The sequence below is a fragment of the Bicyclus anynana genome, chromosome 7 (genome assembly GCF_947172395.1).
Source record: "Bicyclus anynana chromosome 7, ilBicAnyn1.1, whole genome shotgun sequence".
Classification (NCBI taxonomy): Eukaryota; Metazoa; Arthropoda; class Insecta; order Lepidoptera; family Nymphalidae; genus Bicyclus; species Bicyclus anynana.
In genome coordinates this window covers 509,594-529,834 of record NC_069089.1, presented here as the reverse complement: position 1 = coordinate 529,834, position 20,241 = coordinate 509,594, and the positions used below count along the sequence as shown (strand labels likewise).

The 20,241-nt window shown below is 35.5% G+C and overlaps 1 protein-coding gene across 1 annotated transcript; it reads right to left on the bottom strand.

Moving 5' to 3' along the window:
- Positions 1-1,009: 1,009 nt before the first annotated feature.
- LOC112045078 (catalase-like) lies at positions 1,010-2,719 on the bottom strand. The gene has a single exon (XM_024081144.2). The coding sequence runs from the start codon at positions 2,491-2,493 to the stop codon at positions 1,156-1,158; it is 1,338 nt and encodes a 445-aa protein (XP_023936912.2). The 5' UTR covers positions 2,494-2,719; the 3' UTR covers positions 1,010-1,155.
- Positions 2,720-20,241: the final 17,522 nt, after the last annotated feature.

Genomic DNA, 20,241 nt, shown 5'->3' with positions numbered 1-20,241 from the left:
TGAACGAAATCCAACACAGGATGTGCATTATAAACTTGAACAGAATTTATTATATACGTCGTTTTTATAACATGCATAAACGATAGTGCAACCAACTATTTTAACAAACTGCAAATTAAGATAATGTTGGTAATTATTCAACATATTTTAATATCTAATTTAATTTCCATAAATCGATTGTACCCATTTATATACATTTTTCTAAAAACCGTCAAAAAAGAAAGAAAATGTACTTATAATTTAAATTGAACATACCTTTATTTTCAAATATTACCCTGGCCCCTCTGCAACATACAGGAAGAACGGTGTAATCCTACCAGCTTCCTTAGATTTTCGGTACCTCGGCTCGCTTTTCAAAACGACGGCAATGTGGACCGTGACGTGAAAAGTAGATCTAATGCGGGATGGATGAAATGGTGACAGGTCGACAGGTATACTACGTCACCCTCGAATGCCTCTTAGACTTAAAGATAAAATATACAAAACGGTTATAAGTCTTGTCGTGCTGTATGGATCGGAATGTTGGGCGGTAAAAGGGACGGATAGTAGAAGGATGCATGCCAACGAAATACGTATGTTACTTTCACACTACTAATGAGTTTCTGTAAAAGAATGAATAAAATAAGGAATGAGTATTTAATAGGCAGCCTGAATGTGGCGCCAGTGACAGAAAATCTGAAAGTAAAAGGCTAGGTATGGACATGTAATGCGGAGGAATGAAAGTCATATTACCAGAAGAATGATGAAATTGCAATTGGAGGGGGCACAAGAGGAGAGTAAGGACAAAGAAGAGAAGATTGGAGTGTGTGATAGAGGACTTGTGCGTAAAGAGAGTGGATGATGAGTTAACGAGTAATACAGGTGAATGGAGCAAACTGCGCTGAACCATGCTGTACGACTAAATGTCTCAGTGATTGACAGATTTTTTAATTACAAAACTTCATTATAATTTTAACATAATAACGTCAATTATAAAATTAGGTAAAATAAATTTGCAGATATCTGCCCATTTTTAAGGTAATTTTGAAATTGAAACTTGTTTGAAACAATAGTACTTGTTTGATCACGAATCTCCAATAATCAAATTATGAAATAAACAAAAGCTTAAAGTATTATTTACCAGCATAAATATTTCATCTACTCTAGATTATTTTATTAATATTTTTTCATCGTTTTGTCCGTTATGGTTATATTCAACCCTTGTGCTACAAGAGATCCAAACTCGTGATGAATCTTAGTAAACCATCTCAGCGCTCTAAACTGAATAGGCTCAACCACGGTAGACAACGCAAAAACAACATTCTTAATTAATTCAGCTCGCTGTTTATCTGTAAACTCTTCGGCGTATACTTCAGCAGCTTGGTCAAAGTTATATGCCTCGGTCTCTACGATGCTAATTAAACTTGAACAATGCTTTGTCATAACTGGAGCAGGACCATGGAAAGAATTAGGATAGTAGTTAGGAACGCCTCTTTGATTATCTCCTGTTGGAGGTACGCCGTCTCTATTATACGTATGTGTTTCGACTTGGAACGGACAGTTAACAGGAATACTGTTAAAATTCCCTCCCAAACGATACAATTGGGTATCTCTGTAGGCTATTCTACGTGATTCAAATAGTTTGTCAGGCGCTCCAACTATACCAGGTACTAAATGATTTGGACAAAATGCCATCTGTTCTACTTCCGCAAAGAAATTCTTAGGGTTTCGATCCAACACTATTTTACCAATTTTATGTAATGGATATTTTTTGAGTGGTATAGTCCTTGTGACATCAAATATTTTAGGCCCTTCTTTTTTAACATCGTCTAAAGTTAATATTTGTATACTAACTGTCCAACTAGGGTACGTTTTATTGGCAATCCTCCCGTATAAATCTATCGTCAATATGTCAGAATTCATAGCTCCGCGTTGTACACCTTCTTCAGATGATAAGGTTTTGATGCCACCATCTGGCAAAAAGTGAAATCTTATAAAATATTGCTCCTTCTTTTTGTTTTCAACCTGATACGTATGAATTCCAAAACCGGGCATATATACGTAGCTTTTTGGAAGACCATAACCGGCGAAAACGAACATCATCATATGAATTGACTCAGGAATCAAAGTTATCATATCCCACAACATATTGGCATCAAGAGCGTTAGTCGCTGGATTTCTTCTCGACGTATGGAAGATAGGCAGACTGTGAAGGGCTTCTTTATATAAATAGATAGGAGTGTTAAATCCAGGCACATCAAAATTTCCTTCGCGAGTATAAAACTTCACGGCGAATCCTCTGACATCTAGGTCTAGATCATTGCTTCCTCTGAATCCTCGAGATGTTGAAAATCTCATAGCTACCGGAGTCTTCGTTCCTTTTTTTAGAAAGTCAGCTTTGCAGATATGTGAAATATCTTTTGTTGATTCAAAATAACCAAAAGCTCCGGCGCCTTTAGCATGGACTATACGTTCGGGAATCCTCTCTCTAGCGAGATGAGTCATCATGTCCATGAAGAATTCGTTGTTCACCAGCGGGGTGTTGAACGTGCTGGTAGCTTCACAGTAGGTAATAGGTTTGCCAGCACTTGTAGTTAAAACTCCTATAGGACCCTGAAAAGGTAAGAACTGTAAGTTGTTATACTATCCAGATTATTGTTACAACAATTAAGATACGTTGCGATATATGTTGTTCATATTATGTATCATAAAACCCACAAATATTTTTAAGGTTTCGTATTCCCCAAGGAGCCCTCATAGTTTCGCCATGTCCGTCTATCTATCCGTTCGTCCGTCCGTCGGTTCGTGGCTTAGCGCAAAGAATGTTATTGCTATAATTTAGCATGTAAATTTGCAAAGTCGTAAAAATATTTTTTTACCTCCCCTACATTTAAAGTGGGCATGATATCTTTTTCAAAGTGTGGGATATCGTTAAATAGTTTGAAAGATATGAGGGGTTTTCTACCACAATTTTTTCGATTTAGGATCCATTTATAAAACATTAAGGTTCCGTGAAAAACTTACAACAGTATGATATTTAATGGAATTACAAGGAAAACTATAACAGCTAGGTAGCTATTGATATTTAAAGAGTTATAGACTACCAACTTACAAAACGAGACGGAATTCGAAAATTAAATCGAAAAAGTTTTTAGTAGATAACTCAAGAGTCTATTTATTATAGACTGATATGAGATATACCCTTATTAATCACGTCTATAAAATGGTAAAAAGAATGTTTAAAAAAATTTAGGGTACCTTTCCTAATTTTTTTTTTCAAATTTCCTTTACCACGAGACGTAAATATACATACTCAAACCAATTTTCAGCTTTCTAGTTTTAATAGACTCTGAGTTATCTTACAACTTTATCTTTTTAATTAACAACGGAATTAGTATGCAATTTTTGGTTTCCATTTAAGTTTTTTTAAGTTGGTCGACTCTTTAAATAGCAATTGCTACTTAGCTGTTATAGTTTTCCTTATAATTTCATTATATATCCTACTTTTGTTAATGTTTTCACGTATCCATAAACAACCGTTAAGCCTCGACTCTAACAAAGCTCTTGAATTTTACAAAGGGGCCCTAAATCGAAAAGTATTTGTAAAAGACCCCTTAAGTCTTTCAAAGGCCTATCCAACGATACCCCACACTTTGATATAAACGAGTAATAAAATAATCATCACTACACGTAGGGGACATTACTTCATTTATACCCTAAAAAAAATATTTTTTTAAATTTTATTTTACGACTTTGTTCATATTTTTTATGTACATACTCATGCTAACTTACAGCTTTCTAGTAGTAATAGTCTCTGCGCTAAACAGCGGACAGATGGAGGACAGACGGACAGATAGACATGGCCAACTATAAGGGTTCCTAGTGAAAAAAAGCTTAACCCATTTATATTTGATATTAATAATATGATAATGATAATGACCGGAACGGACTCCAACTCTGGGCTGATATTGATAATTTCTCGGAAGATATGAAAAGCTCAATTTATCACAGCCCGACCGAGGACTCGAACTAACGAACTTGTTATCGGAAGTCTAACCATTGGATCAACGAGGCAGTAAATATCTTCTTGTACGTCAGCGCGTTTATAGGAGACGCCCCTTAATTTTATGATTATTTTTATAATTATAATATTTATGATTAATTATTGTAGAACTCTCTACTCCGCCTTCATCTAGATTACTGCAGTGTGTATTTGCTCTTTCAGTGTGGTGTGGCGACACAATATGCTACCCACTATCTAAGACTAGAGAATGTTCACAAAAGATCAGGCATTTTAAGCAGCGATTATACACAAAACACTCGTCTCGTACAGCGACCGAATAAGACACTTTAGATTTATGACGATAGAAGATGATAGATGACAAAAGAAGGAACTTATTGGATCTCACATTCTTATCTAAATTATATAACGCATTAAGCCGATCTATCGAGTATCAACATAGACTAATCAAGGACATATCGCAAGTTAGTTTTACTAGATTTACTAAACTAATGTTTCTCATTTAGAAAGTAACTATTTTTAACTGTAAACTGTTTTCATTTGTAAACTGTAAACTGATTTAAATATTACGGAAAAAGGCATGCTTTATTAAAATTTGTACAGAGCCTTGTGTTTGTATTTTTAGATTGTAATGATGTACGAACTGTAACAGTCACTAGTGGACTAATAAATAAATAATTAACATACCTCCGTCTTTTGCTTGAAAATTTGTATTTGGTCACTGACCGGGTCCAGTGGTTCCTCATACATTGCTCCCACCGATACCGACATTGCTAGAACTAAGACAAGCATTCTTAGTTCATACAATACCATCTACTTGAATTAATTATTTAAAATGTATTGGATTGAACATCCAACAGTATACGCAACATTATAAACTAGTACGGAGTTTATTATATATACTTACGTTTTTATTGCACGCGTATTGCGTAATTGATAGTGCAACTAACTATTATAATAGACTACAAATAATAATTAAGATAATGTTGGTAGTTATTTAACATATTTTAATATCTAGTTTAATTTCTATTATATTGTATATTTTTTTGGGTTGACAGCTACCTACCGTTTCAACCGCGAGTTACCATTCCCATGAAAGGGGAATTCCTGTTCCCGGCCTAGGCCTTTCCTAACCACCCGGCAATCCCAAAAAAAATTATTCATTTATTTCAAGTAGGCTCAGTTTACAAGCACTTTTGATACGTCAGCTGACTATTTGTAAAGATTCTACCACCGGTTCGGAAGGCAGGTTCTGCTGAAAAGAAACCGGCAAGAAACTCAACAGTTGCTATTTTTAAAAAGATCATGTAGTATTATAATTTACAATTATTGATGACAACATTACAATTTCTTACAGTTTTCTTTTACTTCCTGTGTGCAGGTGGAACCTGATCCAACGACCTCCAAGCATCTTTATCATTAAGGAACTCATCAATGGTGTGGTAACCTCGACTAAGTAAATAACAATTTACTTATATCTAATAAAATCCTTATTTTATCAAAAAAAGTTTTCTGCAACATTTTATGACATTTTAATTCATATTTAATTTGTCCACAAGGAGTATAAGCTAAGATCGTTGACCATACAGCCTGATTATAGGATATTTTTAATGACTTTTAATTTATTTGTTTGTTCGATTTCTTGTTTGTTAAGCTTGTCAGTAAAGGAAACAAAATAATACAAAAAAATAGGTAGAGCTTCAAATTTTGGCGCCGCTTTGGTACACCGGCAAACATTTTGCCCAAGAAGAGTGTTAAAAAAATATATATTTTTTTTATAGACATCACATTATCATCTCCATATACTGTTGTATGTTGTATGGCCCGGTGGGCATTCCCCTTAGGGGATAAAATATAGCCTATGGCACTCACAAATATCTTGACTTTCTATTGATAATGGAATTTTCTAAATCGGCTTAGTAGATCCAGATATTACTCCCTATAACCTTACAAATATTGAATCGTAGCGGAACACTACACTGCGCGACACGCAGTTGGCCGTTTTTAGGGTTCCGTATCCCACAAGGAACGCTTATAGTTTCCCCATGTCCGTCTGTCTGTTCGCGGCTTAACTCAGAGACTATTACTAGCAGAAAGCAGTAATTTTACCATGTAATTTTTTTTTGAGTATGTAAATTTTTGACTAAGTCGTAAAATTAATTCTTAAAAAATATTTTTTAGAGTACCTACATGTAAATTGGGGATTGGGGGTGTTTTTGGATAGTTCCTTTAAACAATATGGTGAGTTTGGAAACACTCTTAGGGATGATGACAGTTATTTAAATTGTAGGTATATAAATCATTACCATGTTTAACCTACGGAGCACAAACCTGGGCCCTTACTAGCAAGCAGGGTGGAGCACTCAGAGTGTGTCAGAACAAAATGGAGAGAAGCATTCTAAACTTCAAGTTAAAAGATAAAATTAAACTTAAAAATATAAGAAGTAAGACAAAAGTCACAGATGTCACTTACACAGTGAAAAAGCTTAAATGGAATTGGGTGGGCCACATGATAAGAAATAAAAAGGAAAAATGGACAAAGAACGTTACTGAATGGTACCCTCGAGATGGAAAAAGGAAGAAAGGACGACAAAAAATAAGATGGGAGGACGATATCAGAAAGGTAGCTGGAACAACATGGCAAAGAAAAGCTGCAAACAGAGATACATGGAAAAGCCTAGGGGAGGCCTATGCCAAAAGGCAAATTGATAAATGTATCTTATTATCAGTAATAAAGGCTATTTGTATTTGTATTTGTTGTATATAAATCATACAAAGCAACGAATCAGCAACGATCAAGTATGTTATACAATAGACTTAATAAACTTTTGGGTATTTACCCCTTAAACTACTTTGACTGCAAGGGGAAGCTCTCTCCATGGTTACAGGGCCTTACCTATGATGAAACCGAAGATCTGTTGAAGACAAGATAATAAACAGGAATATTAGATTGGATACACATTCCACTTCAGTTTCAATTACACACACACACACACACACACACACACACACACACGCAAGCGCGCGCGCACATACAAACACGCACACACGCACGCATGCACATGCAAACAATTTTATTCTTATTTCTCATTTATTTTGCATGTTAGAATTGTAAGAAAATTATGTATTATTTGATTTATGTTAAAATTATTGTTTTTGTTTTATAATTATAATAATATTATAGTTAAGGAAGAGCGGGGCTTTCTGATACAGGTCTAGTACTTAATAGAAGGTCCCAGCCCAATCAGCTATGTAAACTTGATAAAACAATAAATTTTCATTTTTCATTTCATTTCATATAAATTGTAAAAGTAGCAGGGTAACTGCGTAATGATCGCAGCTACAGGGATTTACAGGGTCAGATTTGCGGCGCTGCCACGCTGCTGAAAAACGCCCCATACTAAATGATACGATTTAATGACGTCGTAGGTCTTATTGATCGTTAGATTTGTATGGGCGTTCAAACAAAATTACTAATATCTTTGTTATATGTTTATATATTCGTAGATTTAAAAATGTCTAAATTAATGTAAAACTAAAACTGTATGAGTTTTCATCTAATTACGATAAAATATTTTTAATAGGTTTTTAAATTTTCTAATCTTATTTATTTTGCAAATATCCAGACAATTTTTGCTTTTTCTGTATAAATTAGTTAACATCAATATATTTAAACCTAGTCATCCCTTTGTAAGATATTAAGGTTTTAAGTGCAATTTTTTGTTAAGAGTCAAATGGGGACATTCCCTCCTGTCAACCAGCTAAACAGTTGAATATGGATTCGTGAAAAAATTCACGGAAGTAGGATACATTATGAAATCAGAAGAGAAACTATAACAGTTAGTCCCGATGGCCATTTGTAGAGCACCTTGAAAAACGTACTTGCAGCAAGAAACATACAAATTCCGCTGTTAATAAAAACGTTAAAGTTGTTAGTAAGATAACTCAGAGTCAAAACTAGAAAGCTAAAATTTGGCATAAGCATATCGTCTATATACATAGGCGTATATAGCGCGTGGGCCGGGTGGGCCGGGCCCACCCTAGAATATTCCAGTGTAATAGAAAATTCTATTATATACGTCGAAATACTTATAATTTTACACAAAATCATTTTAAATATCAAATAATAACAATTACAACTTATAATAAAGAAAAACCTATAAGTAATTAAGATTTTGAAAAATATATTAGGACCTTTTCTAATACCTACCATAGATACAAAAAAAAAAATAAGTCGAGCCGTTTCATCCACAAATATTGCTAACGAAATTTTAATATTGAGTGTCGACTCTGTTCAGTGATATGTAGGCCAAACCCAGGCCCACCCCAGGAAATAATCTTAGATACACCAATGTCTAACATAAAGTGGTAAAATGAAAAATTTAAAAAAAAATTGGGATTCCGTTCCTTCATGTAAAGTGAAGACGATAATATTTTCTCATCTATACTACAGCATACATCTATAGTATCGCATCGCTATTGGCTTTTTTGTGCATTCTATGGGTTTAAAATGCTAATGTAATCTACGGAACCCTACACTGCGTGTCCCTATACTGTATGCCCAGAACATAACTTTTCTTCCTATTTGCCGTATAGAAACTGTTTTACCCTTATGTAAGGGGTAATTATTATTATCTATCTAAATATCTATCTTTAATTTTAAACCGTGTTTTCTCAAGTGCATAATATATCTCCGAAACCGGTTAAGCGATTTTAATAGGACTTTCATTAAAAAATAGAGGACGTTATCTATACCGTCTTCTATTCTCTATTCTCGAAATCCACGATTCCTGCGAATATTGTAAAAAAATGGAATTTCGCGCGGACGAAGTCACGGGCGTCCGCTAGTGTTTTATAATACGAGCATATAACCTAAATACCTCCTGCGTCATTTGTATGGCAATTTACCTGTTTATGATAAAGTGAAACTTAATAAATTAGGATAATGAATATTAATTTACTTCACCATATCTATGTGTACAGTGTTCATTTCTCTATCAATAATAACCTATGAATATGGATAATGGTTTTGTTACTTGACTGATACGCTCATTACATTATAATGAATGCTGTTTCATATTGAAAACTAGCGGACGTCCGCGTGAAATTTGTTTTTCACAAATCCTTCGGGAACCATGGATTTTTCCGGGATAAAAAGTAGCCTATGTGGTAATCCAGAGAAAGTATTTCCATTCCAAAATTCAGCCAAAACGGTTTAGTAGTTGCGGCGTTAAAGAGTGACAAACGTCCAAACATATATCCAAACAAACATCCCTACTTATACCCTACCCTACCCCTTCTCTACTACTACCCTCCTCTATAACAGTACTTCTACATAAACCTATTTTTAGGGATAAAAATTAGCCTATGTGAATGTATGTAGCGTAGAGTAAAAGGTATTTCCATTACAAATTTCATCCAAATCGGTTCAGTAGTAGCGGCGGTAGAGTAAACACCCAAACATCCATACAAACTTTAGCGTTTATAATATTAGTAGGATAATGTTATCGCTTTCTAGTTGTACTTAAAAGTCTCTGCGCTAAACTGTGGACAGACTGACAGACATGACGAAACTATAAGGGTTCCGTGATAATAAAATCTTATAATATTATAGCCTACGTAAATAATTGTCAATAACTTAAAGTTCAGTTCCAGTTGATAGCAGAGAATTCGACTTGGGTCTTGAAGAAACCTTTTGCCAGATATAACAAATATTATACCTATAGGAAGTTAAAGTTGAAACCTACAGTACCTATAAGGTTTTGTTTGTAACTTGCGTTGCATAGGTCTGGCGCACTCCACGTTTTAGCAAAAACGTACCAGTAATGGTCGCACATTATAAAACAAAGCAAAGAAATATTTATATTTTTATTTATAATTCCATAAGTATAATATATTATTAAGCTAGAACTTGCTCTAATAAAAATCTTCTAATTGCTATGAACTGATAAACTCTTATGTGCCTCTGTTATTCAAGCAAACCAGAGGAAAAAGGAACTTTTCATGAAAAAAAATATTTGCATATTGTGATAAATTAAACATGACAAGTTTTACGTAAGTATATTTATAACACATTTGCTCGTAAAGTATCTCTAATTTCACCAATTTCAGTATTGTAATGTATCTCATTACGAACCGTACCGTAATGTAAAGTAAAACGCACATGTAATGTAATTTAAAACGTTAATCATCCGTCTAAATACGAACAGTACTTTTTAAGACTTAGCAAAGAGTTTTTATGGCAAATAAGTGCTTAACATTTTATGAATAAAATTAACTTTGTGAGGTAAATTATAATAAAAAAACATTTAGGTAATTCTTTCAATTTATTAATTTTGACATTATATGACAACCTTATCTGTAACAGAAATACTAAAATATTAATTTACTTTATTTATTTATTTGTAACGCCAACAATGACAGCAGAAAACATTATAATAAGTGAGTTACAAAATTCTTGAACTACTGCAGCCATCTTTTACAGGCATTCACAACACTGCAGAGTCCGGTTAAAAACTTAAAGTAAAAGATTAACCTACAATCTAAAATAATTTACCAAAAATTTACAATAATAAAAAAATAATTAAAATGTCAAAATCAAGAAGGTTTACAATATTAATTAAAATGTCAAAACCAAGAAGGTTTACAATATTAATTAGAATGTCAAAATCAAATATCAAATAATTGAGCTTAAGAAAGGGATGTCATTAATTAATACATAAGCTAAAGTTAAAATTTAAAATAAATGTCACTTCAAGTTAAAAAATATATATATACTAGCGGACTCGCTCAAGCTTCGCTTTGACTTATTAATTTATTTATTTGCACTTCTTCCCTATCCCTACCTTACACTACCATACTCCTACCCCTACCCCTACCCTACCCCTACCCTACCTCTACTCTACCCTACCCTACAACTACCCTACCCCTACCCTACCCCTACCCTACCCTACCCTACCCCTACCCTACCCCTACCCTACCCCTACCCTACCCCTACCCTACCCTACCCCTACCCTACCCCTACCCTACCCTACCCTACCCCTACCCTACCGCTACCCTACCGCTACCCTATCCTAGGATTTAGGGGTTTGAAAAATAGATGTTGGCCGATTCTCAGACCTACTGAATATGCACAAAAAATTTCATCAAAATCGGTCGAGCCGTTTCGGAGGAGTTCAAGTTCGAACACCGCGACACGAGAATTTTATATATTAGATAAAAATAAACAATAATACAATTAATTAATAAAAATAACAATAATAATAATATTTACAGAAATGATGTCAATTTCTTTTTTAACAAGGTGTCCTGAAAGATATCAATATCATGGTGGGTCAGACTATTATTTATGTATCTAAGGTCAGACTGTTGTGTACTTTATTAGTAATACTGGCTGTATTTAGTGCATTTGCCGAAAAAATAAGGGTTCCATTTTTGTACTACGTACGTTCGGAACCCTAAAAAACGAACGCGCGTCGCTATCTGTGAAAAAATGACAATGTTATGTTAAGATGTCATCAAAATGTCATCTTATGGAAAACAACAAATTCATTTTCAGAAAATGTGTTCAATGTGTATTTCCTTGCATAGCTCGCAATATCATACATATATTAATTCAAGCCATGTGAGAATATCTTATAGATTTAGATTTTGCAGACAATGTTGTTTCATGTGGTCCTGTCAGAAATGGCTTAAAGTAAGACAACACCGGCTAAGCACCGCCTGCATACTGATCAGCAGGTAAGGCAATATTATGACGTTATTTTTCGCTTTTTAGTTTAGTGGGTACGTTTTTAGGTTTGGAAGTCGGTTGTATTTTTTTATTAAAATTTTTATTATTTTTCCATTTTTAGTGTAAAATTTGATCTCAAACGAATACATCAGACCCCTAAAGACAGTCACAACCCATCTTGGTACAAAATTCTCAGCAATACAAATTAATCAAGCCCAAGCACAAGGTAGCTACCGTAAACCGTTAAGGGGTTCCCTTAATTGACCTTGGTCTTCATCATCAGACCCCTAATAACAGACACAACTCATCAGCAATACGAATTAATCAAGCCCAAACACAAGGTAACTGCTGTAAATCGCCGAGAAGTCCCCTCGTCTGTTTTATGGCTCCATCATCAGATCGATTTTAAACCTTCATGAAATGGTAGTGCTTAAAAGTACTAAATGGAAAAGTTTACGAACACACTAGATACCCATATAATTTTCGAAAGTTCCCCTCAATTTCTCCAGGATTCCATCATTAGATCTTGACATGATGGCAATGGGACCAAATGGAGACTATACCGTTTCAAACAAAAAAAAGAATTTTTGAAATCGGTCCAGGCGTCTTTGAATAATCGGTGTACCTACATATAAAAAAAAATACCGACCGAATTGAGAACCTCCTCCTTTTTGAAGTCGGTTAAAAACAAAATTCGTCACTGACTTATGACCATTATAACTGTTAAATGGTAAAATGAGTTATAACTGGTAAAATGAGCAAGTTATTATTAGCACACACATACAATATTAAAAAATCGGACAAGTGCGAGTTGAACTCGCGTGACGATGGTTCCGAACGTTGTTAATCTATCATGTTTTTGAAAACTGACCTGAAATTTTAACTAATTAATAATTATATAATTTTCTTCGTTTCTTCTGGGTTTATTTGATTTGACTTTAAATTATTATGATAGTATAGTAGTACAGTATTTAACAAAACTTAACAATTTAGGTTTGGTAGTTCCGGAGAAAAGGGGGGGAACTGGTCTATTTTCTTGAATAACTCGAAAACTATTTATTTCAAAATTACAAAAAAATATATATTTACGATCCAATGCCAAGCTCGTTTGTTTGATGTACCACACGATGCAGTTTAAAAAAGTTCTTTTTTTTTTTGAAATTTTCATATTGTCCCCCAGAAGTGACCTTTGTATTCAAAAATTTATATTTCTAAGGTTTTCTGGATTTTTTAAGTAAAAAGCTAACTTCTGTATTTTTTTCAAAATTTCAGGTTTGATAGTTTTTTAGAAAGGGGGGGAATGGTCTATTTTCTTGGACAACTTAAAAACTATCTATTTCAAAATTCCAAAAAAAAATAAACCTTAAAATGCTCTTAATAAGGTCTTTCATTTGATGTATCACACAATGATGTTTGTAAAAGTATTATTTTTAAACTTTCCATCTTACCCCCATAAGTGCCCCCTATATTTAAATTTTACCTATTCGCGATACATCCCTGTATTTGGGTCACACCAATTGATATGTGTACCAAATTTCAACTGGATTGGTTTGGTATATTCGGAGAAAACAGACAGACATAAAATGTGCGCGAGTGAGATTATAAGGGTTCCGTTTTTGTACTACTACTCTCGTCGGATACAGGTAAACCTTCGGATATTGGAGAGGGAAGTGGAGAAGATAAATTCTCAGGTATTGGAATTGGAGAAACTGGATCGCGTTGTTCTGGTATGGTTGTAGGTAAGTTATCTAAATTTTGCCAGCTAGTCGAAGGTTGGGTATCTGGTTGAAATTCATTTAATATTGAAAGGGGGTCTACAGCAGGAGAGGAATTTAAATTGGGCGGACTTACAGGTTGAATGGGTTCTGTAGGAGTAGGAAGATCTAGGGGAATAAAATCTAAGTTAGTGTTATCAAGTGGGCTGATGGCTGTTCCTAACATTTCCTCAAGGCTTTCTTGAGCGATTATAGGCATTTCAGTGTCGGAATCATGGTGGATATTATCTGTAGTGTTGGGATTTAGATTTTCCCTGTTTTCAGGAAGAATAGGATTTACTGGATATCTGGAAAGAGCGTCTGCTGCTGAATTTAATTTCCCTGTACGGTAAATAATTTCGTAATCATACTCCTCGAGCTTTAATCGCCAGCGTTGTAATTTACTGCTTGGGTCCTTGTGGTTGAAGAGCCATTTTAATGGTCTATGGTCGGTAACAATTTGGAATTTATTGCCATAAAGATAAGGACGGAACGTTTTGCAACCATGCAATATTGCTAATAACTCCTTTTCGGTTGTGCTGTAATTAATTTCGCTTTTATTAAGTGTGCGTGATGCAAATGCCACTGGTTGATCTTTGCCGATTTGTCCTTGAGAGAGGACAGCACCTATTGCATGATTCGATGCGTCACATGTTAATATAAACGGTTTGCTGAAATCGGGGTAAATTAGTAGAGGAGCAGTTGTTAGTTTATGTTTAAGGGTGTCGAATGCGAGCTGCTGTTGGTTTTCCCATTTAAATTGTGTTTCTTTTTTGAGGAGGTTGGTAAGGGATTTAGAAATTTTTGAGAAATCTGGAATAAAGCGGCGGTAATATGAGACCAAACCAAGGAAAGATTTTATGTCTTTGGGGGTCTCTGGTGTTGGGAATTCAATGACTGCTTTAATTTTATCAGGATTTGGTTTTACGCCTTGTTCTGTGATAATGTGACCTAAATAACACACTTCTCGCCTTAAGAATTCACATTTATCAGGTTGGAGTTTTAATTTGAAGTCTCTAATTCTTTGGAAGATGGATCTTAGGTTGAAAATATGTGACTGGAGATCATGAGCATAACAAACTATGTCGTCTAGGTAGACGAAACACCGGATACCTTGGAGTCCCGATAAGGCTGAATTCATAAGCCTTTGGAATGTCGAAGGTGCATTTTTTAAACCAAAAGGCATCCTTAAGAATTGGAAATGACCTTCGGGAACCGAAAATGCAGACTTGGCTTTATCGGCTTCGTTTAGCAGAATTTGGTGAAATCCAGACGCTAAGTCTAGTGTAGAAAAATATTTGCTGTTCCCAAGTTGGTCCAGGATTTCCGTTATTTGAGGAATAGGATAGGTGTCGCCTATCGTGACGTCATTAAGTTTTCTGTAGTCGATTACAACTCGCCACTTTTGTGTATTAGAGGCATCTAGTTTTTTTGGGACTACCCATATTGGTGACGACCATGGGGAGTTTGATGGTTCAATGATGTTTTGATCTAGCATTTTATTGACTTGATTTCGTACTTCAGCTTTATGGATCTCTGGGAAACGATAGGTTTTTGTATGGATTGGTGTTTCTGACGTTGTTTTTATCTCGTGTTTCAGAGCATCAGTGTGTGTTAGTTTTTCACCTGGAAGATGAAATATGTCGGAAAATTCGGAACATAATTGCAAAAGAGCTTCTGCTTCTTCGTTGTTTAAGTGAGAAATACGTAATTGTTCGAGTACCTCTTCGGTTCGGGTAAAAGAGTCGCGTGAGGTGTTAACGTGGTTTACAGGAATATAAGGATATTTATTGAGTTCAGATGAGTCGATAGGAGTCAGCGTTAAGTTAAGGTCTGATTTCAGAGTTACGGGTTCTTCCGATGTATTTACTACTGATATGTTTATCCTATTATTTTTCTTCACACGAACTACACTATTGGCTATCAAAAGACTTTCAGAGATTTTCTGATCTAGTATTACTCCTTCTTTTACTTGAGGGTTACGAACTGAGCATTCAATTATGAATTCGGACCTTGGAGGAATCAGATATGATGGTTCATGAAAATGTAATTTTAAGGATGATTTACCGAGGTGAAGTAAATTATTGGAGTAGTCAATGTTGCAATTATGTGTATTGAGCATGTCGGAACCTATAATTCCATCATAGGGTAAGTGTATTTTATCAATGACATGGAATCGGTGTGTGATGTTGGATTTGGGTAATTGTAGTTTCAACTGGAAGTGACCTCGAGTTGCTAAGGATTCTTGGGATGAGTCGATACCTTTTAGTTGGATTATTTCTTTCACCAGTTTGGGATGTCCTTGCAATAGGCAGGAGTGTTTAATTAAGCTTACTGATGATCCTGAATCTACTAGCAGGGACAGTGGTATGTCGGATATTGGAGATTCTACGAGCACATGAGGTAATAACATTATTGCAGGATCGTTAGAGATTTCGAATACTTCAGCTGGCCTTTTCGAAGGCTGTATGGATACAGTGGGTACAGTGGATACAGCGGATACGGTGGATACAGAGGATACAGTGGATACAGCGGATACAGCGGATACAGCGGATACAGTGGATACAGCGGATACAGCGGGTACAGTGGATACAGCGGATACAGCGGATACAGCGGGTACAGTGGATACAGCGGATACAGCGGATACAGTGTTAAGTCCATGTAGCGGACTCGTTTTTGATTTTGGGACACAGTGTTTGGTGCCATTTACTCCATGGTGAAGTCCCGTCCGACACCGAGGCGGGATGGTTGATCGTTTTTTTGTTCGGTTGTTGCATCGACAGTGTCGTAACCTTGCTCTACTAGGTTTTCATCTTCGGGGGACATAAAGTGGACTCGTTGAGGTGGTCTTGTTGGATTTTGTTCGGCTGTGTAACGAGAGTTGTTGTACTGTCTTTTACGACATTGCTCTAGAGTGTGTCCAGGAGCTCTGCAATACCGGCAAATAATAGGAGAAGACCCAACGGTTACATTTGGCCTAGGTTGATAGTTGAGAAATGGGCGCGCTTGTTCGCGGCGGTTCAAATTTGAAAAAAGCGGTTGATTTGGTCCACGGCGTACAAATTGTTGATTCGGCCTTGGGAAATTGGGTTTATCGCGCATGTTGAGTGTATTTTGTTTATTTAAGAACTGTTGGATTTTTTCTTCGGAGATGGCAATATTGATCGCTTCATTAAGGGTCTTTGGAGATTTACACCTGACTATGTTGGAAATTCGGGCACTTAGCCCCATTTGGAAATGATGGAGTGCTAATTCCTCCATTGCTGCCGTTCGACCTATCATCTCTCTACTTTTATGTCCGTGGGAGATAGAAATTTCGGTTAGTAATTTGGATAAGTACGTTTCGATCCTTAAAGCATATTGGCTCACGGATTCGTTGTTTATTTGTTTACATTCCTGCAGGTCTGTTAATAAATGAGTGTAATGTTTTCTTTCACTAAACTGGGTCTTTAGGAATTCTTTCAGTTGGAGCCAGTTTGTGAACTCTTTTACTGAGCAGGCTGTTTGTGCTTTACCTTGTAATTGGCAGAGAATGTATTTAAAGAGGATATCTTTTTGAACCTCAGAAGCTAACTCGTAAGCATTGTTGCAATTTACGAGGAATGAATTTAGGGTTTCCCTAGAGCCATCGAATGGTTTTATGAACTGTAATAAAGTTGACAAATCTATTTCTGTTTTAGCAACTGCGGCAACTTTCTTTTTTGAAATTGATCTTGTGGTAGGCCCTGGGGCACAAAAGGTTTCTTCTTCTGTATCAGTTACAGTGACTTCGGGTCTTTCTAATTTAGGACTTTGCGACCTACTTTCTGCCATTTTATTAGATATTAATATTGAATAATTAAAATTAAAAACGAATTACAAAGACCTTATAAAATAACACAATACAACTTTGAGAAGCGCAATGACCAAGGGTTACTCACATGAGTGCTGACAAGACTAGTATTATCATTGTACACGGTGTGCGAGACGTTTCACGGAAGTAGTTATTTGTTGCTAGCCGGCGCTATACCAGCTGCAATGGAGAAAGGCCGGCTACAGCACGAGCAGTGCGCAGCAAAGGGCCTTTAGCAAGGCACAGGATCTTGCAGAAGTTTCACTCACAGTTTCACTCACAAAATACAAAACACAAAACACATATAGGTACACAATTTTGTTTTACAGATTTTTCACAAAACGATTTACAGATACGGAGACGGTACCGGGGACTTTCCAAGAAATCCCTTTACGCTGCCACCAAATGTTAGAGGGGACCTGGATTAGGCCTTTTTAAAAAGAAATAATTGACAAATTAATTTAAACAACCGTCTGGCATGGAATCCGGGATGAGACTGAGGGCTAGTCTGGCGGGTGGAAGCTAGTTCGGTTAGGAAGAGGCTTAGGTGGTGAAAAGGTCAGCAGGAAGGGACCTGGATTAGGCCTTTTTAAAAAGAAATAATTGACAAATTAATTTAAACAACCGTCTGGCATGGAATCCGGGATGAGACTGAGGGCTAGTCTGGCGGGTGGAAGCTAGTTCGGTTAGGAAGAGGCTTAGGTGGTGAAAAGGTCAGCAGGAAGGGTTGCAGGGAACAGTTATAACACCTCCCTGGGGTAGACTAAACTTCGGGGATGAAAATACGAAGTTTAGGAAGGTGGTGTGCAGGAGGTCAGATGTGACTCCTGATGCTAGGGGATGGTATATCTTCTGGAGTTTGGTTGATTTTGTTGGCCTTAGTAGGGACAACGGGATCAGGTTTTGGTGTTTGATTGATAGGGATGTCCACAGGGGATGATCGGGAAAACAGTATTGGAAAGCTGCGGGAAGGACGGTTGCGTGTTTTAATATAAAAGATCAACTTAACTATAATAAACAAAAAGATTATACATATTATTAATATTAAAATAATAGAATAGTGGGCCTCGTATTTGATAAAAGAGTGTTGGTTAATTATTTTGTCCGCTTCAACGGATATTGATTTTAATTTCGATTTAGTTTCAGGGGTGAAGATGTCTAAGTCAACGTTTTGTAATTTAATACGAGGTTCATTATTCAATTGATTCTTAAATTTATTTAGTTTACAGCAAGAGTCATTTATAATATTGAAATCGCTATGGAAATTGGATACATTAATTCTTATATTATTAAACTTAGGTATTAATCTAGTACTTTTACAATAGGCATTACAATTATTAGGTAGGTTTATAATTCCTGTACCAATTATATTAATTTCTACGATTCTTTTAGAAATACACTCTATGTATAATTTATTACTTTCCGATTGTACATAAATCCAATTGTTATTGTAAAGTTGGTTCCAAATGTCTAAATGTCCATATAGGAGGTCGGTTTGACAATGAGTGGGTAATGAGCTGACAACACTAGAAATAAGTTCACTTTCACAACTCGGGTTTGCACTTGTTGAGTAAATTGTCTTGACGTCACATAAGAATTCCTGGAGGGTTATTACTTTGCACTCTTTCAAAGACTCGAGGTTACAGTATTCGGTTTTATCCTTGGTCAATGCGATATACTTACTACTAGGTACAATGAAAATAAAGGAATCTGGCTTAAAACTATCATGGGGTGTAGGTAATGCTATACTATGATACAAACTAAATTCTTTAGAAGATACTAAAGGTATTCTTAATACAAAGATAATCTTATTATTTAAACTATAACAAATAATATTCGATATATTCATTAGTAAATGGATACGACTTAATTCTAAGGCTACGGGTAATTTAAGATCGGTAGGCAAGTACCTATAATTATCAACCAATTCCTGATACAGTTGCGTAGGAGTTAAGATAGACGGGTGTAGAATGTTTTGACTACTAAGCATGATAGCGTTCATTATATCTTCTAATTGAAATGATACAGTTAGGACAGAGGTTTCCAAACTGTGGAGGATAGAGTCAATATTTGATTTTACTAATAATTTGTTATAATTTTTTGTTACATTTTTTAATTTAAATGAAAGTACGTCCAGACCTTCGTTGAGCCTGGCTTCATTAATTGTTACTGATCGAATTGAATTGTTGAATTTGGAAAAGATAGAGGCTGTGACTAGGATGTTTTCCTTTACTAATGAGCTTATTTTCTTTTCATTGTTATGTAAATTTTGTATGGCGTTATCGTACTTAATAGCATCATCTTCATCTAAAGTTCCGAAAATAGTTTTGGATAGAGTACCTATTCCACCAATCCAGGCACTACGTTTATATTTATTATTACCCATAAGGTGAGCAATAGAGGAATACATGGATGATATATCATTATACCTGACAATCAGTGGTTCTAATGCATTTTGGCATTCTAACTGGCTTGTAGTTTCGATCTCAATCTGATTACATAGGAAACGTGTTGTACCCAAAACAGAGTTAATATTTTTTAAATGAGGCTCGATGTGTGAGATGTCGAAAGGAGTGACCACATCTAAATGGCCATTATTAATTTTGAGTTCGCCCATAGGATCGAAATATATACCGGCGCTTGCGTTGATAGGATGAACATATTGTTGTCCTTGGGCCAGTATGCTGTAAGGAAGAAATTGAACTTAACAGTTAAATTATTCTACTAATATCCTAAATACTAAACTAAATTTAACTTTAAAAATTAGGAAGGGTTCGCGTCCGCGACATTGTTTTCGACGCGTTTTACCTCATCATAATGATGTTTAACATGTCGTCTATTTATAAGTAACGACAATGTGTGGTTACCATGTATTTTCACAACTTTGAATGGTCCTTTCCACACAGGGGACAGGGCTTTACGC

Coding starts and splice junctions, on each gene's coding strand:
- LOC112045078 (XM_024081144.2), bottom strand. CDS start 2,493: ATGGACATGATGACTCATCTCGCTAGAGAGAGGATTCCCGAACGTATA.